Below are 20271 nucleotides of genomic sequence, written 5' to 3' on the forward strand. Positions count from 1 at the left end.
TCTAGAACAGGGGAGGCCTGCAGCCTCCACTCAGCTTAGGTTCCTCGCAGTCTCCTCTTGCCCCACGAGGCTGGCCCTCTGTGACAGGAAATGCTGGCTGGGCAGTGGGAGTCAGGCCTGACCAGCCTTGTTTCTCCTATGGCTCTGCCACCTGAAACCTAAGTCATCTGACCTTTGCTACAGAAAACACGGCCCTAAATCACCTAATGCTCGTCATGCCACTGCAGGCCACTCTGTGAGGCCTGTACACTCAGGCGGCAAATTACCTGGCCTCTGCCTGGGCCTAGAAGGTCCAGTTCAAAGAAGGGAAGGTGCCCTGTGGTCAACCGAGGTTAGTAGCCAATGCTCCCAGACGTCCGACTTGGCCACGGTTAACGTTTAACGGGCATACCCTGAACATAAGAATCCCCCACTTTTTTGGAAATGATCGGGAGCTGCAGAATTGGTGCTCTTGGAACTGCCAAGGTCCACTGAGTCTGGGGGCTTATTCACATACTGAAGCCCCCGTGCCGAGGTGGCCAGGGCCTGTGGTCCCGGTGCCACCCTGGCGACCCTGCCACCTGGCTCGGTCACACCGTCCGGAGGTCCCGGGCCAGACAACATGGACTCCGACAGGCAGCAGGAGGTGGCCCCAAGGGCCCCACAAGGTGGCGCTGCAGGAGCGCACAGCCCAGGCACCTACGGAGACCACAGGGCACCGGCCGGTGGGTGGGCACAAGGGCACGAGACCAGCAGGGGCTGAGCAGGACCAGCCTTGAGCCAAGATGCCCTCCACACGTTGGCTGTTGGAGTGAAGTTCATGTAGGGCCATTCATTCTTGGGGTTGCAACCCTATGTGAGATTAGCAAGCACTGGAGAGGTTGGTCCAGGGCTCAGAGTCAATCTCTCAGGCAAACGTTATTCTCAAACGCCCTTTCTCATTTGGCAAAGTTTAGGTCGCTGTGATTGAAATATCAACAGGTTTGAAAATATCCTTAAAATCCACTTCCCAAGCAGAAGATTCTAAAAATAGTGGGGTTGTCTAGGACGCCAGGCACGCCCCAGCCAGCGCCTTCTGCCCCCATTGTCTGCTGCCTGGTGCTGTGGCCTCACTCAGAGCCAGAGGGTGGGTCGGTTGGCGTGGGGCTCAGCCCCTCTCTGGCTGGCCAGTGGCTTGGATGTCGGCAGGAGGAACCCGCCACTCATGTCGGGGGAGCTCGGGGGCAGTGGTGTTTACCAGGTGGGCTGTGGCCCGCTAGTGGATTGAGGAATCAATTCAGTGAGTCATGACAAATGTTTTAGGCATGCGTATGTGACCTAGGAGGAAACAGCTGCTTTCTGGAGTGCCAAGTACACACCTCTAGCAAGAGCCACAGACACCCCAACAAACTCTTGTTCCAGTCACACGCACCCTAGGACCTGTTCCAAGGTGCCACGACAGAACACGCAGTTCCCACTGTGGGCTGCGGTCAGAATCTGAAGAACATCAGTGAGCCCCACGCACTTCTGCGTGGAAGGGCTCGTGGTCTTCAGAGGCGCCCACGTCTGATGCACGAACTGCCAGGTGCTCAGACCAACTGCACAAGGGTGGGTTTCCACACTGCCTCGCATTCAAGAGGCCCTCCCCACCCACCCCACCAGTGCAGATCAGTGGAGCCAGGGTGGCCACCAGCTGTGGTCGGGGACACACGGCCAGGTGGCGACCACGTGGCTGGGGAGGAAGGGGCGAAATGAGCCTGGAGCTCGGCGTCCCAGGCCAGGAAGCCAGGGCTCCTGCCGTTTCGGGCCGCCTCCACCTCCTCGGCCGCTTCCGCGCCTGGGCCCGCCCCCGCCCCTCCCTCCCGGACCCTGCGGCCCCAGCTGCCAGTCCTGCTCACTGTCCTATTCCTCCCCCGTCCCGCAGGTCACCCGGTGTCCCCACCCCTCCAAAGGAGCACCCTAGCTGTACTCCTGGGCCCCCCCCCCGGGCCTGGGACTCTCGCCAAGGACCCACCGAGCGTCGAGGACAGTGCGAGTAAAATAGCGCAGATACTTGAAGATGGACATCGAATCTTGCAGCTTCAGGATCTCCTCTTCCTTGTACTTGAAAAGTGCCAGGGCAAAACGGAAAATGACCTGCGGGGAGACAGGGAGGCCTGTAGGCAGAGAAGCACCAGCTCCGAGCTGTCCAGGCCTCCCCAGGGCCAGCGGGCAGCCTGCACACCCCCAGGGGCAGACCCCTGGCTTCCACGGGGGAAGCACCCTTCCTACAGAAGGATCAGCTCTCTGGACAGACCTTTGGGGTCCTTCCCTATGAAGCCGACGTTTCTCATCATAAGGTGCACAGAACTAGAAACAATTTTTAAACAAAATCAAAACCAGGGTCCTTTGATTCTGAGAGTCTTAGAAAGCTCCAGCTCCAGAGGCAGTTTTTATCTCAGCTACTGAAACTAGGGTCTGAATTACTGACTTCTAAGTATGGTGAGAGAGATTTTTAAAAACTGATTTGTTTTTTTGGGGGGGCACCATGTTTGAAGCTAGAGGACAGGCCCCGGGCAGTCTCCCGAGTTCAAGCAGCGTTGGTGCACACGGCTTTGCCCACATCCACGTGCTTGGCTGGTCTGCACCGGCCTGCACTTCCTCTTCTTCAGAAAGCAATATTTACAGTTTAAACAGATTTTCTTTCTCTTAACAGCCCTACCAATGGCTCAACAGGGAAAATAATAATGCAGGATAGTCTCTGGTTGAGAATTGTTTTTTAAAAATTAAAAAGCTGGTAACTTACTGTTGGGCAGAGTGTATGGTAATATACACACTCAAACTTTGCTGGTGGGGGTAGAAATTGGTAAGGCCCCCCTGCAGGGCAATTTGGCACTCTTGGTAAAAACTGCAGACAGATGTACCCTTGACCCACTCCGAGGCCCAGACCTACAGATGCACACGCAGGGGGACGTGATCATACGTGGTCACCACAGCACAGACTGAAAAGGCAGGAGACCAGGAACATGTATGTGCCCTGATGTGGAACTAGCTCCACAACACAGGAAGTTTGAAAAAACCCGTAATTCAGACACACACAAAACACTTTGAGAAGAGTGCCCAGGAGCCTGGAGATGGCCTTTCCACTGCAGGCCCTCAGGCACATGGTTTGAGTTTATCCTGTGTTATTTTTTCACAAACTGAGTTCTTAAAAACATAAAATAGGCTCTTAAAAACATAAAATAGGTGGGAGGCTCGTGGGCGGTAAGGCTCCGAAGTCGGCCCCGAGTCTGTCCCTGAGCCTCTGCCTCCTCAGCCACACAGTGGGGATGGTACTGCCACCCGGCTATCAAGTCATCAAGCCCCCATGCCCGGCACAGGGCTTGGCTCAGTCTAACTGTGTTTGATGAATGAGCAAATGATGGTCTCCCAGACCTGCCTCCAGCAGGCTGCCAGGACCGCTGTGGCCCCGTGGTCGCCCTCACACATCCCAGGTGAGCCAGCCCTCGCAGGCACTGATGCCCCCCACGGCCACGCGGCACAGACCCACCTTTGGTCCCTCATAAAGGAAGGAGTCCCATATTTTAAAGAGGATGTCGCTGACGACACTATCCACAAACACCACCAGAAACCAGTTGAACGTGATGAGGGTATAGTCAACTTTGTACTGGTCCAAGTGGGCGTGCAGCCGAGGCAGCTTCTCACTCATGAGGTCCCTGAACACTCGCTGGTCCACCTGGAAGGGGTGGAAGGGAGACTTGTACGGGGCCTGCCACAGCACCTCGCAAACAAGCTGAGGCCCCGGGGTGCCTCCGGCCACAATGTGCAGCCACGCAGCTGTGTCCAGGGCATGGTGGGCTCACCCCAGAGTGGCTGATGCACACGCTGCAGGCGCTCAGTGCCAGCTGATCCGGCCCTTTCCCCAGGGAGTGGTGGGGGTTGGGTTCTGTGGCCTGAAACCCATACCTACACTCAAAATGCTCTGTAAAAACAGGCGACAGCCAAGAGCTGGGGGAACAGACAGTCCGGCTAATCCACATGTGATTTCGTGGGTGGGAGTCCTGGTGCGACAGCCCATACAGTCAAGTCCTGGGCCACAGGGGAAGCGACACCAGGTCCATTCAGTGAGTATTTACTGGCTGGCACGGCAGCGGGGGTGGCAGGGACCCAAGCCAGGTGGACCCGAGTGTCAGTCTCAGCTCTACCACTTACTAGCTGGCGGCATTGGGCAGCTCTGAGCCTCACCTGCACACAATGGCCCCTCTCTTACAGGGCTGCTGTGAGAATGACAGGAGACACAAACTATCAAAGTTGCTGTGTCAGGCACAGGGCCGGCACTGGGCAGAGCCCTGACCTCAAGGAGCTCAAAGATGAGTGGGGCAGCCGGGCGTGTGGGCAGGGCTGGAGGGCAGGGCTCTGCTGAAGGGGTGCTCATAGAGCGTTCACAGCCAGAGGCTCCCGGCCAGGCCTGGGGGGCAGCACACCTGGCAGAAGCCGGAGCATGGCACAGAGGAGCAGGCAGCAGCCTCAGCCTTCCCCAGCCTCCATGGCCCACAGGGAACCTCGCTGTGGGTCAGCACAGAACAGAGCAGATGCCCACAGATGACCCCAACCCCACGCAGTGGATGCACCACGTCGCCTTCAGTTCTAGCCTTTGTAGTTTCATTTGTCAGAAAAGCTGGTGTAAACCTTCTACACCGATTCCTCTACCCATGCCTGAAAATCATAGCAGGCAACTGAGGCACCAAGAAGCTTTGACGGGGAGAGTGAGGCAGGCTGGGAGGCCCCTCTGCAGCCCAGGTGGAGGGGGGCCACCCCCAGGACAGGTGGGGAGAACAGGGCCAGATGCGTGGAGCCATCTGTAAGACGTCTGCAGCCTTCCCTCCGGGGGAACGGATAGCGCAGAGTGGGGCCTACATGTCCACTCACCCGATGGAGTATTATACGGCCACCAGATATGACGGCTAGAAAGTATCTGATGGCACAGGGATGCTCAGGCTACAGTGTACGGCAGCCACGGTACCCTGTGCTCTGAGTCTGGACGCCTGATGTACTGGAAACAAACGGAATGCCAACAGGAAAATCATCTCACACTAACTGGGTTCTCCAGCGGGCAGGGTAGCCTTTTCCATGTCACCAAATTCTCCTTAGTGAGCGTCTGTCACGTCTATAGTCAACAGAAGGAAGCTCCATAGGAGTCACGGTCGTGTTTATGTAACAGTGTGAGGCAAGGAGTACCTTGAATTCATGTCCCTTCTGCCCACAGTAACAGCATCAGCAATAATCCCATCAAGTTTTTATAATGTTCTAAGGAGCTACTGGGACGTATCCCCCAGGCTCTCTGTGGGCGGATGTGGTGCAGACAGGGAAGCTGAGGCACCGGATGTCAGGTGAGGCGGCCCAGCTCCACGGCTCAGAGGAGGGGGGCCTGGCTCCCGTCCTGGCCATGTGCCCCTCAGTGAGCTCAGGCCAGTGCTTCTGAAACGCTGACCCTTCCGAGCTTTCCATCGCGTCTTTCAAGCTGCCAGCGCCAGGTGTCCATGAACACCTAGAACATTCTTTACTGTCCTCTCAGTCCCACCTGACAGGGACACCTCCTCATCAGCCGCCGTGGTTTCCCAGCTCACACGCTACTTACTCCCCCTGAAAACGACCTCTCAGCCAATCGCCAAAGTGACCACTGGGGGACCCAAGAGCTTCTCCCGGGGTCCAAGGACATCCACCAAGCTGGGAGAGGGACCCACCCGTAGGAGGAAAGCCCCCGGCCCCCAGAAGGCCAGGCTCCCGCCAGCGAGCTCCCGGAGGCTGAGATGCCTGTCCTGTGTGTGGTGCTGGGGACCCCGCATGGCTGGACTGCAGCCCTCAGTGCGCGAGGGCCACCCAGAAAGGTACCTGCTGTCACAAGGCCTGTGCCAGAGCTGCGGGACCGAAGGCGGCCTCATGTGGCCTTGGGGAGGCGGGGCTGCAGTGGAGGAAGGGGCCTGCAAGCTTGGATTGGGCTTCCTAGGGCGGCAAGCAGGGCGCTGGTGGCGGTGGCCAAGGAACCGTGTAACTGAGGAACCGCGTAACCGCGTAACCGCATGCTTGCAAGTTCCCGGAGCAACGTGTCCTGTCCCAGGGCCCGGTGCTCCCAGCAGCTCAGTGGGCAGGCAGGGCTGGGTGCAGAAGGGGAGCCCGGGGCCCAGCAGTGGTGGGGGACACAGTGGAGGACAGACTCCACCACCAGGCAGAGGGCAGTGGTCAGGCCGGTCCCCACAGCAGGAGCGGGAAAGAGGAGTGCAGGCTGGCAGGTTCTGGCCTGGGAGCAAATGGGGTGGGTGGCAGAGGGGTAACAGAAGGCAGTGAGGTGGACCCTCCAAGGGCAGGGTCTCCGGGGCACCTGCCTTGCTGTGCACCTTCTTTGGGGCTCGGTTGCTGAAGCCGTGTGCACGGGCCCCCCATCAAGGCTTAATGCAGGTCACGTTTCAGCTCTAACTGTACACGTTGCTGCCTGGGGTACAGCAAGTCCAGAAGTACCTGGGATCCTAAGAGAGTCTTCGTGTAATAGTCTCGAGGCATGAACACTTCCACTATGGTGACCAGACACCAGAATGCATCCTCTTGCTCCAGGTACAGGAGGGCCACAGCTGCCAGCCTACGAGCAGGCAGAGAACAAGGTCAGAGCCAGCACTGGGAGGAGGTGGGCAGCGCAGCCAGGCTGCACGGGGATGTCCACTCCCAGCCTGCCCACTAACAGCACAGCAAGCTCCTCGGCAAGCGAGGCACTGCCTCGAGTTCGAGAGCAAAGCTACTTCCCTCCCCTCCCCTCCCCTCCCCTCCCCACCCTTGGTTTTCGTTTAAAGATGATGGACCTGTTTCCCAATGATCAATTGGCCTTGTTAAAAAGAAGTGTTTTCGTTTTAAGATTTTTGTGAATGCAGCTAATCCTTTTATGCACAAAAAATGCAGAGGTGACTATAAGAGACAGGATGGCTTAAAAACAACTTTCCTGACACCATTCTGCTTGAGACGGGGCTTCAGACAGAACCACTCAGGGGTTTGATAAGAACTGCACGCACAGTGCTACACTGGGTGGGAGCAGGGACCCCGCAGCCGGTGTCGTGGCATCTCAGGACTAGAGGTTTACACTAACGCTCAAGAGGCGACTTCTCCATCAGTCCCAGATGTGGCCCTGAACAGGCACTCAGAGTGGAAAGAAGGGACGCGTGGAGAAGAGCCCCATCCACTCGTCACACCCAAGGACCTCGCTCGTGACATGAAGCTTCTGTGTCACTTACAGGAACACTTTAAAGCCACTTCACAGAATGTTTTCTTTCCTTAGAATTGGAATAAACTTGTCTCAAAGGGTAGAAAGAAAAGACCTGGGTGGGTGGAGGGGATGCCCCAGCGGCACAAATGAGATGGAGCACAGAGGCGACGACCGGCAGAAAGGAGGGAGAGACGGAACGCGTGAGCGCAGGGACCAAAATGCACACCCCCGAGGCCGCCAGGGAGCACAGACTCCTGAACCGGCAGGGCCTCCGAGGACGTCCCGGACGAACCACTTAGGGACAGGAAAGGCTAACAGTCCTCACTAAAGTTCTGGCTCCCAGAAGTCATGTGCACAGTGTACTAAAGAGATGGCGGAAATGTAGGGGCCCTAAACGGAGATGGAAGTACAGAGAGAAAGCTTGAGTTTTCTGGAAGAACAGATTCCATGACAACGCCAGAAAAATGGGGCGCTGCTGTTCCCCGAACAGCCACACCCCTGTCCTGTAGGAGCCCCAGGGTTCCCGAGGTTTTAAACTCTGGGAGTTTTAAGACTGAGTATACAATGTGCGCTGCGGATTTTAGCACAAGACCACTTTATTTGGCAGTATCCTATTTACAGGCTTTTAAAAAAAACGGGTCTCTAAGGAGCAGCCAGGGGTCCCTTGACTCAGGGCACAGAGAGGCTGCCCTGTCCTCACCACCACAGGGCAATGCCCTCCCGGAACCATGTGGTCTCGGGCCCTGGCCAAGAAACACTCCAGTTTGGAATATTCCTTCCTGCAATGCCACATCTTAGATGCAAACAGCCACCTGCGCCTGGAGGTCATCATCTGGCACAGATGAGGCCCAGGAGCAGCCGGAACGAATGTCAGATTCAAAACTCAGTTCGTGCACGTGGCTGAGGGGATTCTGGAAGGATGCACAGGGGCCTCTCCTCACACTCTACCCACATTCCTAACAGGCCTGGTCCTGCTTTCAATCTGATAGGGCTACCCAGGTGGCTGAGGACGGCGCTGAGAGGTGGCAGAAAGCATGTCAGCAGCTCAGGAGCCAACAGACGTGAGGAGAGAGGCCACCGAGCACGGAGTCCAGGCACGGGAGCAGCCCCAGAGGGCAGTGGGGCTCCCCGTCCACCTGTCCCGCTCAGCTCGGACAGGAAACCCGGATCAGCAAGGGAAGGGTCCGGTCCAAAGGAAACAGGTTTGGGTTCTTCAAGGCTCAGTGTCAGCCAGCGAATCGTCTGGGGTGACTCACTGATGCACAAAGATCCTGTGTGAACAAGGGGTGACCGTGGGTTTCACCTCGTGCATCAGGGTCTATCTGCAATTACTCTGCTCAAAACCTGGCGCAGGATCAAACAGAGAAGCCTAGTGGTTCTAACATTATTCTATGTTGACGCTTTCCAAAAGCATGTTGCTCTCCATCACTCTAGCATGGGGATGCCACAGGATTGAAGCCGCTTGCTGCCACTGAGCTCCTTAAAGCATCAGCTTTACCCAGTGGAGCAGGCGGGAGGAGCCGGCAGGCACGTGGGTCCCAAGGGCGGGCGCCCCAGGCCGCACACCCACCTGTTGAGGCCCTGGCAGTAGCCGATGTCCGGGTTGCGCCAGGAGAAGGCCAGCAGCACACTGCGCAGCTTCTGGATGCCCTCGGAGGTGGGCCGTGCGTAGTGCTTGTTGCTGGGTAGTGTCCGCAGCAGGTCCAGCTCGATCTGCTTGGACGCAGGGTTCTGCTTCTCCAGTGCCTTCTGCAGCAGCGTCTGGAAGTACGCGGGCTCCATGCTGCCCCGGAACTTGCGTGTGTGGAGGTCCACACACCACTTCCACACCTTGGATCGGTGCTCGTGTGGAACGCCTGCCCGGATGAGGCCCTTCAGCTCTGGGGAGCACGCCATCTCTCGGTTCACCGTGCTCGCAAAGAAGTTCTCCCACTTGACCCCGGTGGACACCTCCTGGTTCTCCGTCAGGTGCAGCGTCTTCAGGTCCAGCGCCCGGACTTTGGCAACCAGCTTCTCTTCCTCGTCGTCCTCTGGGACGGTCCTAAACCCGTAAATATCATATTCACTGTTGAGAAAGCAAAAGGGAACATTAGCTGATACGACCTTGGAGGAAAGACCAACGTGGCAGCGAGAGCCTAGGAATCGACCCGTGGATAAACGGCGCTTTGCTAAATGACAAGGCGCTGAGGGTGGGTGAGAAAATGGGTGCGCTTGTTAGACTTGGTGAGGGCATTGGCGACTATACAAAATAAATGAAGTTCGGTCTCTTTCTGATACTGTACAGAAAAACGTCAGTTCCAGATGGCTTAAAGCCCTAAGTGTGAAGGGCAAGGATTCTACAAGGCTAGTAGATCTGGCTGCACGAATGTGCATGTTTTCATATCATACAGACACACGTGTGCAACTTTTATGTCCGAGAAATGTCATTTTAAAAGGTGAAAGGACAAGGGAGAAAATATCCATAAGCAGAGTGCTGGCCTCAAGGAAGCTCACGTCTGCTCCCTGGAGCCAGTGAGTGTGTCACACGGCAAAGCGATCAGGCCACAGAGCCGAGGACAGGGAGAGGGTGCTGGGTTCCAGGTGGGCTCAAAGACCACCAGGGTGTGTGAAAGTGAAGAAGGCAGGCAGAGGAGTCAGCCTGAGATGCAGTGATGGAAGAGTCCAGAGAATGTGACATTTGAGGAGCCGGCCCCTCCGCGGCTGGCTTGGAAGAAGGGGCCTCGAGCCAAGGGTCGCAGTCGGCCTCCAATAGCTGGGAATGGCCACACTTGAGAGCCACCACGGAAACGGAGGCCTTGTCCCACAGCTGCAGGAACCAGGCTCTGCCAACAATCTGAATGAGCAAGGCCACAAACTGTCCCCTAGAACCTCCAGAAAGGAACACAGCCCTGCTGAGCCCTTGGTTTCCATTAAGTGTGGCCTGCAGGCTGCTGGCCCACAGGACTGTGAGATACATAGCAAACGTGCAGTGTTAGGCCACGGGGTTTGTGATGACGTGTTCGGGCAGCCACAGAAAACCGTCCCAGGGCCTCTCACCACGGGGTGCACACTCGCACAGGCACTCTGGGACCTGGACCTGGCAGCTGGGTGTGCGCTCTTGGTGGTCGGAAGCCCTGAACGTGAAAAGCACAGAAGAAAGCCCCTATAGGCCAGGAGTCGACACCCGAGAGAGGCCCTCGCACACGGACATGCAGGCTGCGTGGGAGAACGGAGCCGGGGCCTGCATGCAGGTGTGAGAGGCTGTGGGAGGCTCTGGACAGCAGTGCCCAGGGCTGCCACAGCCCAGACGATTTCAGAAACGATGCTGAAAGAAGCAAGTTGCAAAAACATACGAATAGGGTACATTCGTGTATTACAGCATCATCAGTTAGAAATATACACTGACATGTTTAAAGGTGAAATGATGTCTGGCATTTGCCTTAGAATATTCCAGAAAAGAAAACTGTGGGGGTGGAGTAAGACAAAGTGAGGGTGCAGAACATGAATCACTGTGAAAGCTGGGTGACGGCTGAACATGAGGGCTGCTACGGACTGTGTCCTTTGTCTGCCTGAGATTTTCCATTACCAAGATTAACAGGAATAGCGAGAGCCCAGAAACGCACAGGGGAAGACCCACGCCTTCAGAACTGGATGCGTTCCAGGAGACCCCCGCCACTGAGGACGTGGCAGGACGTGGAGGGGATGGGCCCTTGACCAGGGATGGGCCGGGCTGGTCCTGTCCCAGCCACCTCGTGACCCTGGCAGGTCCCGCTCTCCCCAGCCCCAGCTTCCTCACTTGTAGAGGATACAAACGTCCACCTTACTGAGCATTAAACACCAGCCTGGGATGCAGCTCCTACCACATAGGCCCTGGGGCACTCAGGGCCACAAGGTTTGGTCAGGCTGGGGCTCTGCTTGGAGCAGGGGCGCGGCAGCTGCAGCCAGGGGCCTAGACACAGGGCCACAGGGCCCCACCCAGTGGCAGGGGGCGGAACAGAGCAGACTGAGTGAATCTGCAGATTTCTCCTCATTCTAGTATTTCATGAGTCTCATTTTTCCGGAACTAGGATAGAAAGGTTCTTAATCCAAGACTCATCTCAGGTCCCTAGAGTCTGTGATTTTCTGAAATTACAGGCGATACCGTAAGTGCGCAAGGGCACTCTGGCCATAAGGGTTCCGTGGTGGCACAACTGGGTCAGGCCTCCCAGGTGTTCTCACAAAGCAGGCCAGCTCCCCACCCAGGGGCCCACAGCGGCATCCCAGGAGCCCAGAAGAGGGCCCCTCACCCCCGGAAGCTGGCTCCTCTTGCGGCCGGCCCAGAACTGAGGCAGCTGCCTGCCTCGGCACACGGGACAAAGGTCCTGGAGCCCAAAGACCTGGCTGAGTCCAGCCTTACCGCTGATCATCATGGCAAGAATGTGGAGATTATCTTTCTAACTGACAGTACCTGTCAAGAGCACCGAATGAGACACACAGAGCTGTGCCAAGTTCCGCGTGAACGGGGACCTCAGAGGCAGGTCCCACTCCCCAGCAGACTGGGCCAGCACCTTTACCTGACCGGGTGAGGCTTCACGAAGGCTTGCTCTGGCTGCTCGGGGCTCTCGACCTGCAGAGCATCTTCCAGCAGCTGGGCGATGACGTCCTGAGCAGGCCCCTGCTCTTCTGAGCAAACGGGCGTCTTCATTTCTTGGAGCAGTATCAAGTATTTACTCTCTATCTGGCAGAGCTTGGCTTCCAGGCTAGAATACTGGAGAGAAAGTGGTGGTGATTTCCAGCCAGGAAAAGCAGTCCCAAGTACCTCACCATCAACAAATGACACGCCCAAAGCTACTGGAAGTGAGCCACAGAGACTGTGCCAAAGAGAAGAGACTAGTTCATGCCACAGGCTACCTGCCGCGGGGTCTCCCCCTTCCAGGGGGTCTGGCACAGACAAAGTGCTGGTAATAAGACCCCTGGATGGACAGGGTGAGAGGGCTAGCAGGAGCCAGGCCACATGCCAGTCACAGAGGTCGAGCTGAGTGCTGCCTGGCACGTGGGCCATGAGCAGTGCCCTGGGCTACATCAGCACGCTCCCAGGAAGGCCCAGGACCAGCTCCTGTCTGCCACCTTATCAGACATGTCAGACGTCCCCGTGGAAAGGACGTGGGATCAGGGTTTGCAAAGGCGCTTTGGGCACCGTTCAGAAGGCAGGTAAGGCACGTGACAGCTGCTAACAGCGAGTTTCACGATTATAACTGCAGTGTTGGCCCATCTCACACCAAGCCTGTCAGGCTCACGGGGGAGGCATCACCCTCACCGTCCCCTTTACAGGTAAGAAACTGGTTCACACGACTCAAGAGCAGAGATCCAAACCACCTGAATCTGGGGGGCCTTAGAATTGTGTTAATCTTTTCCGTAAACTCCATTATGTGTGAATGGAAGCCACACCCCAGGCCCCCTCTATTTGTCCTCAGCACAGAGTGAGACTAAGTCCAGAGTGCCGGGCACTATTTAAAACCCATCAGTATCGGTGACCATGCCCACCCAGCATGGGGTGGCACAGGGTTGAGGCATGCCCATCCAACGCGGTCCAAACCAGACCTCCCACTGGGTGACAGGACGCGCCCGGCCTGACCCACCTTTGCCACCAGATCTCTCTCTCTCCTCTCTGCATTTCTTCTCAGAGCTGAGAGTTCCAGGATTTCCTTATTTAGAAATTTATTTTGGGTTTTATATCCCTGTAGACTATCCTGTTGGGGAAAAAAATCCATTAATTCATATTGATTGGCTGTTGGCTAATTATTCCATGTGATGAATATTTTTCCCCCTCACCAAACAGCCCTAAGAGCTGATTATCAGGCACGTTTTGGTTAATCTCTGTGGCTGCCCTTGGCCGGAGGCAGAAGGTAGGGCTAATGCTGTCACGAAGGACATGGGCAAAATGAATTTATCTAATGGCGATTGTTCTCAACCGACCACACAGCAGAAGGTAGACTTATGTCCTGAATCTGTGCAAACGTTTTATCGAGCCACATTCACGGAGGTGGTTTAAAAAGCAATGCCTGTGTTCATTTCTTTTTTAACTAGAAACTGAATGCATTTTCTATAGGTTCTCATTTTCACTTACTTAGCTTATGTGGAAAACGATACACACAAATACAATACCCTTCACTAAAAGATTACTTAGGCATGGCTTCCTACAACCTGCAATGTCTAAGAACTTCCTCACATTAAAAAACTTCAAACTTATGTTAAAGTTGAAATGAAAGTTCAGTGAATACAATGTTCATCTAAATTCGCCAATTTTTAACTTGTGCCACTTCTTTGTGTTTTTAATAGCGGGTCACAAGCTGGTAACAAGCCCCGCCAGATCCAACTAGAAGCTCATTCTGGACGCCTCATGTTGGCTTCAGCCCCTGGTCCTGAGCATGGAGAGTGAGCAGGGGCCTCTGACCACCTGCGCAGGGTTTCCACGTGCTAGTACCAAATTCAGCCCTCCCTGAACACATTCTTCCCCACTCGGACCTTCCTGAGGGACCAGAGTCACTCAGCCACGGGAGAAACGCTCCGAGGGCCGGCCAGGGGGCTCAGGAAAGGCACCACATCTGTGCCGTCCCAGGACGGAACCGTGGCTGTGGCCCAGAGAGCTGCACCCCAGGCGCCAAGCTGGAAGCCACCGTGAGGGCACACAATTTCCCCTGGAACTAGAGAACTGAAAATATTCTCATGGTCCCTTTAGAGGTCTATGAGATTCCTGATCGCATGAAAACCTCTCCTTTGTGAGGAGCTGAACCATAGGGGGCTGCAAGTACGTAAGCATGTCAGGAGCTGGACTCCGGAGAGCTGGGCCCTGGGCTGGGACGGGCTCCCGGGAGCTCCATCCTCAGCCCCTTCCCGGGCTCTGCTGTGCACCACACCCTCTCAGTCTCAGCAAGACCTCACATCACTGTGTATTCAAGAAACCCAATGGCAAACCCCAAAAGAGGTCTGCACACTTCTTTTTCTGATCTGAATCATGTGTTCTCCTTTCCCTGGGGCCTCAGCATCCTCCTATTTGGAAACAATGGCCAAACATATAACAAGGCAGGTGGGCAGAAGGGACGTGAGCTTGGGGGCAACACAGGAGCACCCGTGAGGGGCAGGCTGAGGGTTGGGGCAGCGGGTGATTGCCCCCAAGGCCCTGCTCTGCCCGTGCTGTGATCTGAGCAAGCCTGGCAAATTTATCTCAGGGCTCTTTTCTAGAACGATGACTATCACACCCTTTAGACCCTACGGGGTGCCAGGTGGTGCATGAGGGCTTTATGGGGAACACAGTGTGTTTCACAGGACATGCAGGGGCAGAGACTGGACTCAGCCACCCATGGTGAGGCCTGGGCACAGCTGTCTGCTCCAGGGCCCCTACCCCATGGCCCCTGCCCTACAACTGTGCTTTTATCTCTGTGCTTCTGAACTGAACCATCAGTTCAGGAGAACACGGACCGAGCACAGCACAAAGCCCAGTACGTGGCTGGATGAATGACAGTCCAAAGAAGAGAAGGCCGTATTCATGAAGACACGTGAGGAACAGCAGGCCACAGGGACCAGGACAAAGGCTGACCAAGGCAATGACACCAGGCGGAGGTGCACAGTTCTGAGGTCACCAGTAAGCACAGCCCACGGGACACAGTCAGGGGACAGCCCACGGGACACAGCCAGGGGACAGCCCACGGGACACAGCCCATGGGACACAGCCACAGGACACGGCCAGGGGACAGCCCAGGGGACGGCCAGGGGACAGCCCAGGGGACACAGCCACGGGATAGAGCCACGGGACACAGCGCACTCTGCCTGAGGGAGGGCTGCAGCGTAGGCGAGGCCGGGGAGGAAATGCGGAAAAAGCACTAAGTTGGCAGAACCCCGACCAATGCCAGTTCCCCAAAACACTACAGAAACAGAAAGTAACCAGCATTAGACCAAAAGAGAAAGGTTAGCAAATTCCAACACAGAACTCTGCAGGCCACAAATCCTGCTACGGAGTGAGAACCAGATGGTCACAGTGACAATAAAAATCCCCAACTAACACGCAGTGCTGCTCCCCACACAGATCCGGGGTCAAGGCTAGAGATGGATCTGGAATCCACATTCCACCTGGCTGAAGGGCGGCGAGGGGCACAGCAAACATGGTCCGAAGCGCTCCGTGCCTCCCAGCCTGCTTGCCTCTCTGGTGCACAGCAGGGGTCAGTGTCCTGGCTCAGGGGACGCTGTGGGCCATGCACTGACCAGGGTGGGCAGGGCAGATCAGGGGACACAAGGTCCACCACCCAGGCCCATGGGCCCCACTGCCTCTGCACAGCCTTGTGGTCATGACTTTAAAAATTGTTGAGAAATTTTAGAGAAAAAAATGTCATGAAATCATAAAATGATTCCAAACCAGCCCATAAAGAAAAGGGTAAAAAGTCCAGTCTGATGAACTCTGTTGGCCGCATCCCAAAGGAGCTGAGCCCATCCACAAGGCGGCCCCCCTACAGCCCCTGCTCAGCTGAGAAGGCTCGGGCATGCTGCCCAGCCCCTGCACCTGGGAACACCCGTGTTAGCCTCTAATGCTGCAAAATAGACAAGCTTGCAAAACACAGGTTTCAGCTGATGTTGAATAAGTTGTTGCAAAATGCAACAACAATATACAAAAATATACAATATGCAGATATGCAGGAGTGTCAGCAGAGGCGAACCTCTGCCTGTGGGGATAAACTGCATTTGGGGGCCAAACACCCTTGGTGCCAAATTACTTGCAAAACAGGGTAAACAGGTGAGGAAGACTTTGGGGCCAGGTGGGACCCATATCCCAGGGGACACTTCTCTACCGGGAACTTGTCCAGCTCAGGGGCAGCAGGACTTTGAGGACCCTCTCTTGGGACTGCGTGGCAGTGGCCCGAGGCTGTTCTGCACTGCCCCGGGACCGGCAGGCTTCTCCACAGGCACAAGGACACTCCTGCCTCGAGCTATTCGCCACCCAAGAATGACCAGGAGAGTCACCTCCTCTCAGGAACCAGATTGCCTCCCCAGGGCAGCCCACAGAGGGGCCTGGGGGGAGAGTTCTGTGTGCATCCTCGGGGTTCAGGACCCCCAGCTTGGGGCACCTTCCCAGGCCTGCTTGGGGCCAGGGTTCCCAGCCCCACTGGGTCCCAGGCAGGCTGTGCAAATGGTGTCGTGTGTGTTCCAGACCAGAAGCACCAAGAAGCCACCTGTGGGTGCCTGGGAATGAGGGCGTTTGGGGGTAGGAAAAGAGGAAGGGAAGGGTGGGCTGCATGAGAGCAGGGCGGGTTCGATCCAAAACCATTCCAGGCCACAGCAGCACCCCTGGACTAAACCTTACAATTTCCAAGGAGGCTTCCTGGAAAACTATTAATTATTTGCCTGTAAGTCATTACACTTCCTTAAGAAGGAGGCACAGCGCTCTGCTGTCACGCCAGGTTAGAGGAGGCCCGCAGCTCCAGAGACACCAGAGGGCAGGCAGTCCCAGCAGCCAGCACCCACGCCCTGCCTCACCTTCAGCCGGTCCAGCTCCAGCAGGTCCCTGGGGGCAGGTGCGGCCAAGGGGGAGGTGGGCGCGGAGGTGGGAGAAGACGCACCGCCCTCCCCCTCGCTGAGCTGCCGCGAGAGCTTGATGATAACCTCGTCCTTGGCGTGGATGGTCTCCATCAGCATGCCCAGCTGCTCGCTGAGGTCACCCACTTTGCCCTTCAGGGCCCTCGCCTCCTCCTGGAGGCTCTCCTTTTCCAGGCGGAACCTCTCGAGTTGGCTGCTGAGGCCCAGGATCTGGTCGTCCTTTCGGTGCAGAAGCTCGAGCGTGTCCCCAGCGACCCCCTCGCAGAGCCGGCTGCTGGCGAAGTACTTGTCATACTGGGATGACCGCACGGTCTGCTGCAGTAGCCGAACAAGCTCCTGGGAGCCAAGGACAGGGTGGGGGGCGGACAGCCAGGGAGGGAGAAAAGCAGAGATCGTGACAACTCTCCCCGGAGGAATCGCTGGAATCAGAGAAACGGCAGACCCTTTACTGGAAACACTTTATAACCCAACTTCCTCTCGGAGGGTCTCAAAAACAGAGGAAAAAACAGGTGCCCCATAAAGACCGTCTGCAGGGAACGGGGACAGGAAACGGGAGAGTGAACAGGCAAACAGTGATTAGCTACAGCTTCCAGTAAACATCTGTCTGTTAGAACATCTGAGCCCACCCGCCCAGCCTGCTAAGTGGTCTAGTGCAGTCAGTCTGATTAGCTTAGAAGGAACCTTGTCTAACAGGATGCAGGAACTCTTACAAAGGCTAACTTAACGGGTGCTGGGCTGAAGTCCCTCCTGAGGGCTGCAGGGCTGCGGGAGCGGCTTCCCAACCCTCGCCGCAGGGTCCCTACTCTCCCGGGAAATCCCAGTGTCTCTGAACACACGGCCACGGCCAGCGGAGCAGTGGCGTCACGGAGGCCACGGCAACATAAACCCTTAGGGGACAAGCACCCTCCAGGCGATGAAACACTCAGAGGAACAGGAAGGCGAGCTCTGCTCTTCTGGCCCCCAGTCCCCTGCCCCCGGGGGAGGACACATACCTTCTGACTGGCGAGGTCTTTCCTCAACTGCTCCAGCTCCTCCTGCTGGCTCTGTGCCTGCAGCTGCATTTCTAGGGCTGGCATGCTGGCACCGCCACGGCCCGACGTCCCTTCAGTGGACAGGTCGCCACCACTTTGACGATTTTTGTACGAGCCAATCATGTCTTTCAAAGGGCGCTTTCCTTTGTAGGGAATACGTCCCAAATCAAAGGGAAATCCTGAGCCAGTCGCTCCTACATGAAAACAAAACTTGTTTTCTTACATGCAGCCCAAATCTTCCTTCTGGTTTCTCCAATAAAACATGTGAGCACCTGACATGTTGTCCTCCAAGGAGTCGGAGCCCTGCACGCATCGCCCAGAGGACACAGGGTGGCAGATGTCTGTCTGCTCCTCCCTGTTCTTGAAAATGACCAAGCCAAGCCCACAGGCCACGCCCCCGAGTCCGTCTCTGTAAGACTGTATCATGATCTCTCTTAAGGAAAACTTCCTCTTTTTTCTAATTTTCCCATTTCAGGTACCCTCAGGACCAAAGAGAACAGACACACAGGCCAGGGAAGAAAGTGCTTGGGTGAGTCCCTAAGCCTCCTGCCAGCAAGATGTCCCTCCCCCTGGGGGAGGGCGGCCCCGCCACCCCAGTCAGTCGGCACAGTCTCCACGGCAGGGCCTGGGCAGGCTCGGCTTCCCTGGCTTCTTGTTTTTGCTAATCTTGGTAGAAAACCAACCAAACAAAAACCCCAAATGTGTGTTTTCCTAATTGTAAGCATGTTTCAAAGCATCACTATATGCTCTTTTAAAAACAGGCATTTAAACACGCTGAGGGACCCAAGTAAATTTCAGCATAGATGGATTCACATACGTATTTAAGATACAAAGAGGAGATATGAAGGACTATGATACATTTACAGAATTTAGAAAACAGACAAAAGAAATCCACGCCATTGGGAGTCAGGTCACCCCTGGGGGCCGTCATGGAAGGGGACGCGGGGATGGGGCCGGCTGTGGGACAGACCTTGTCGTCCCGTTTCCTGAAGGAAGCCCTGGCCACAGGGTGTGCTCACTGTGAAAACCCGTTCCCGTCCTGTGAACCACACGGACGAGCCGGGCGGCTTACTGCTGGGGCCCATACAGGAAACATCCATGCGTCGGGCAAGGGTAAAGCCCAGAGAAACCTTTGTCCCTCTGCATCTTCCCCGTGGGCTCCCCACAAAGGGGCCAAGAAAGTCCTCTGGGGGCGGGGAGGTTCTTGCTGGCCCAGGCCACTGCAGCCTCAGGGTGGCCTCCTCACCCTCTGGGCTCTGCGGGAGCTCAGGATGGCAAAGCTCCTCTTCAAACACCTGACCCCGCCCTCCGGAGACACCCCCAGGCTACGAGCCCCGCTCCTGGTGACTCCCGTGGGCTGTGCCAGGCATTGAGCAGGGCCCTGGTTTGCACCTGGTCGCCCAGAGCAGGCGCTCCACTCCACCGTCCTGGGGACATGGGTGAGTGGGTGAGACCCCCTCAAAGCCAGTCATGTGGGTTCTTTCCCAGGGGATGGAAAAAGTTTCCTTTAGTAAATACTCATGCTCCCAAAAGATTTCCTAAAACCCTACTTCCAATTCCCACCACCCCTGCAGGAACCAGGCCCAAGGCAGTATTTCATGATTTACTTTACATTTAGAGCATGAGCATTCCCTCCATGGCCAAATGGATGTGGGACCATGAACGACAGCTCAGAGTACCAGGCGGAAGGCTGAGGAGAACTGTGTGTGGGTCAGGCTGGCAGCCCTAGACCCCGATGGGTCTGAGCATCACAGAGAGAACCAGACGTGGTGACTTCAGAGGGGACACATGAGGGAACGCAAGGCCTCCTGACCCGCACCCCACAGGGATCCAGTCCTAATAAAAGGTCAGCCCTCACTCTGGGAGGCCTCTGCTCTAGTGACCTGTACACAGGAAATACACGGATGGACGACCCACAGAAATAAAATGAGCAAATTCAGAACGTGGGCAAGTCCTTGGCACGAGGACCCCGTTCCTTCGGCAAGCAAGGGACTGGGAAAGGCAAGGGACCCAGATAAAGGGGCCTCACTGCAGTGGCCTCAGGTGTTGAGAATCAGGTTGCAGTTAGAACTGGTTAGGAAGAGTTACCATCTCTCAGCGAGACTGAAATACAGACGCGGTGACTAGAGTGGGACTCACGGTGCAGTGACCAGCCGACGGAGGGTGCAGGGGGCGGGGGGGCAGGGGCTCAGACCGGGTGCAGAGGGGACGAGAGGCCAGAGTTCACAGCTGTGGGGGCAGAGCCGACACACCACCGCGACACTGTATATTCCACTTCCGTGTATGCTACCAATCTTTGTAACTAAAAAGACTTTATTTTTTAAACCAGTATTTCTACAATGAGCACCGTGACCTCTGGATGGTCTATCTCCTAAAGAAGTTTAAGAACCAGAGGACTAGACAGTTGATTATGTCTTGTAACATCTAATTTTGCAAGCCAAAGAGAACACAAACCCCACTAGGCCTTCTGGAACCATCCATGGAAGGGTGTCCACACCTGGGGTCAATGGA

General features: G+C 56.1%; 1 protein-coding gene across 3 annotated transcripts in view; it reads right to left on the reverse strand.

Annotated features, from left to right (window-relative positions):
- TBC1D2B (TBC1 domain family member 2B) overlaps positions 1-20271 on the reverse strand; it is a 55117-nt gene that overhangs the window by 3868 nt on the left and 30978 nt on the right. Inside the window, exons 5-12 of one of the 3 annotated variants that reach the window (XM_036916050.2) lie at positions 17722-17954; positions 16670-17065; positions 12784-12894; positions 11719-11912; positions 8757-9227; positions 6454-6571; positions 3488-3673; positions 1973-2094 (exon numbers count right to left, since the gene is read on the reverse strand). In XM_036916050.2, the coding sequence (XP_036771945.2) occupies positions 1973-2094; positions 3488-3673; positions 6454-6571; positions 8757-9227; positions 11719-11912; positions 12784-12894; positions 16670-17065; positions 17722-17954 (1831 nt within the window). Of the gene's footprint in view, positions 1-1972; positions 2095-3487; positions 3674-6453; positions 6572-8756; positions 9252-11718; positions 11913-12783; positions 12895-16669; positions 17066-17721; positions 17955-20271 lie in introns of all 3 variants that reach the window. The other 2 variants (XM_036916049.2, XM_036916055.2) reach the window with 2 other exon arrangements.

The sequence above is a fragment of the Manis pentadactyla genome, chromosome 18, assembly GCF_030020395.1.
Source record: "Manis pentadactyla isolate mManPen7 chromosome 18, mManPen7.hap1, whole genome shotgun sequence".
NCBI classification, from domain to species: domain Eukaryota; kingdom Metazoa; phylum Chordata; class Mammalia; order Pholidota; family Manidae; genus Manis; species Manis pentadactyla.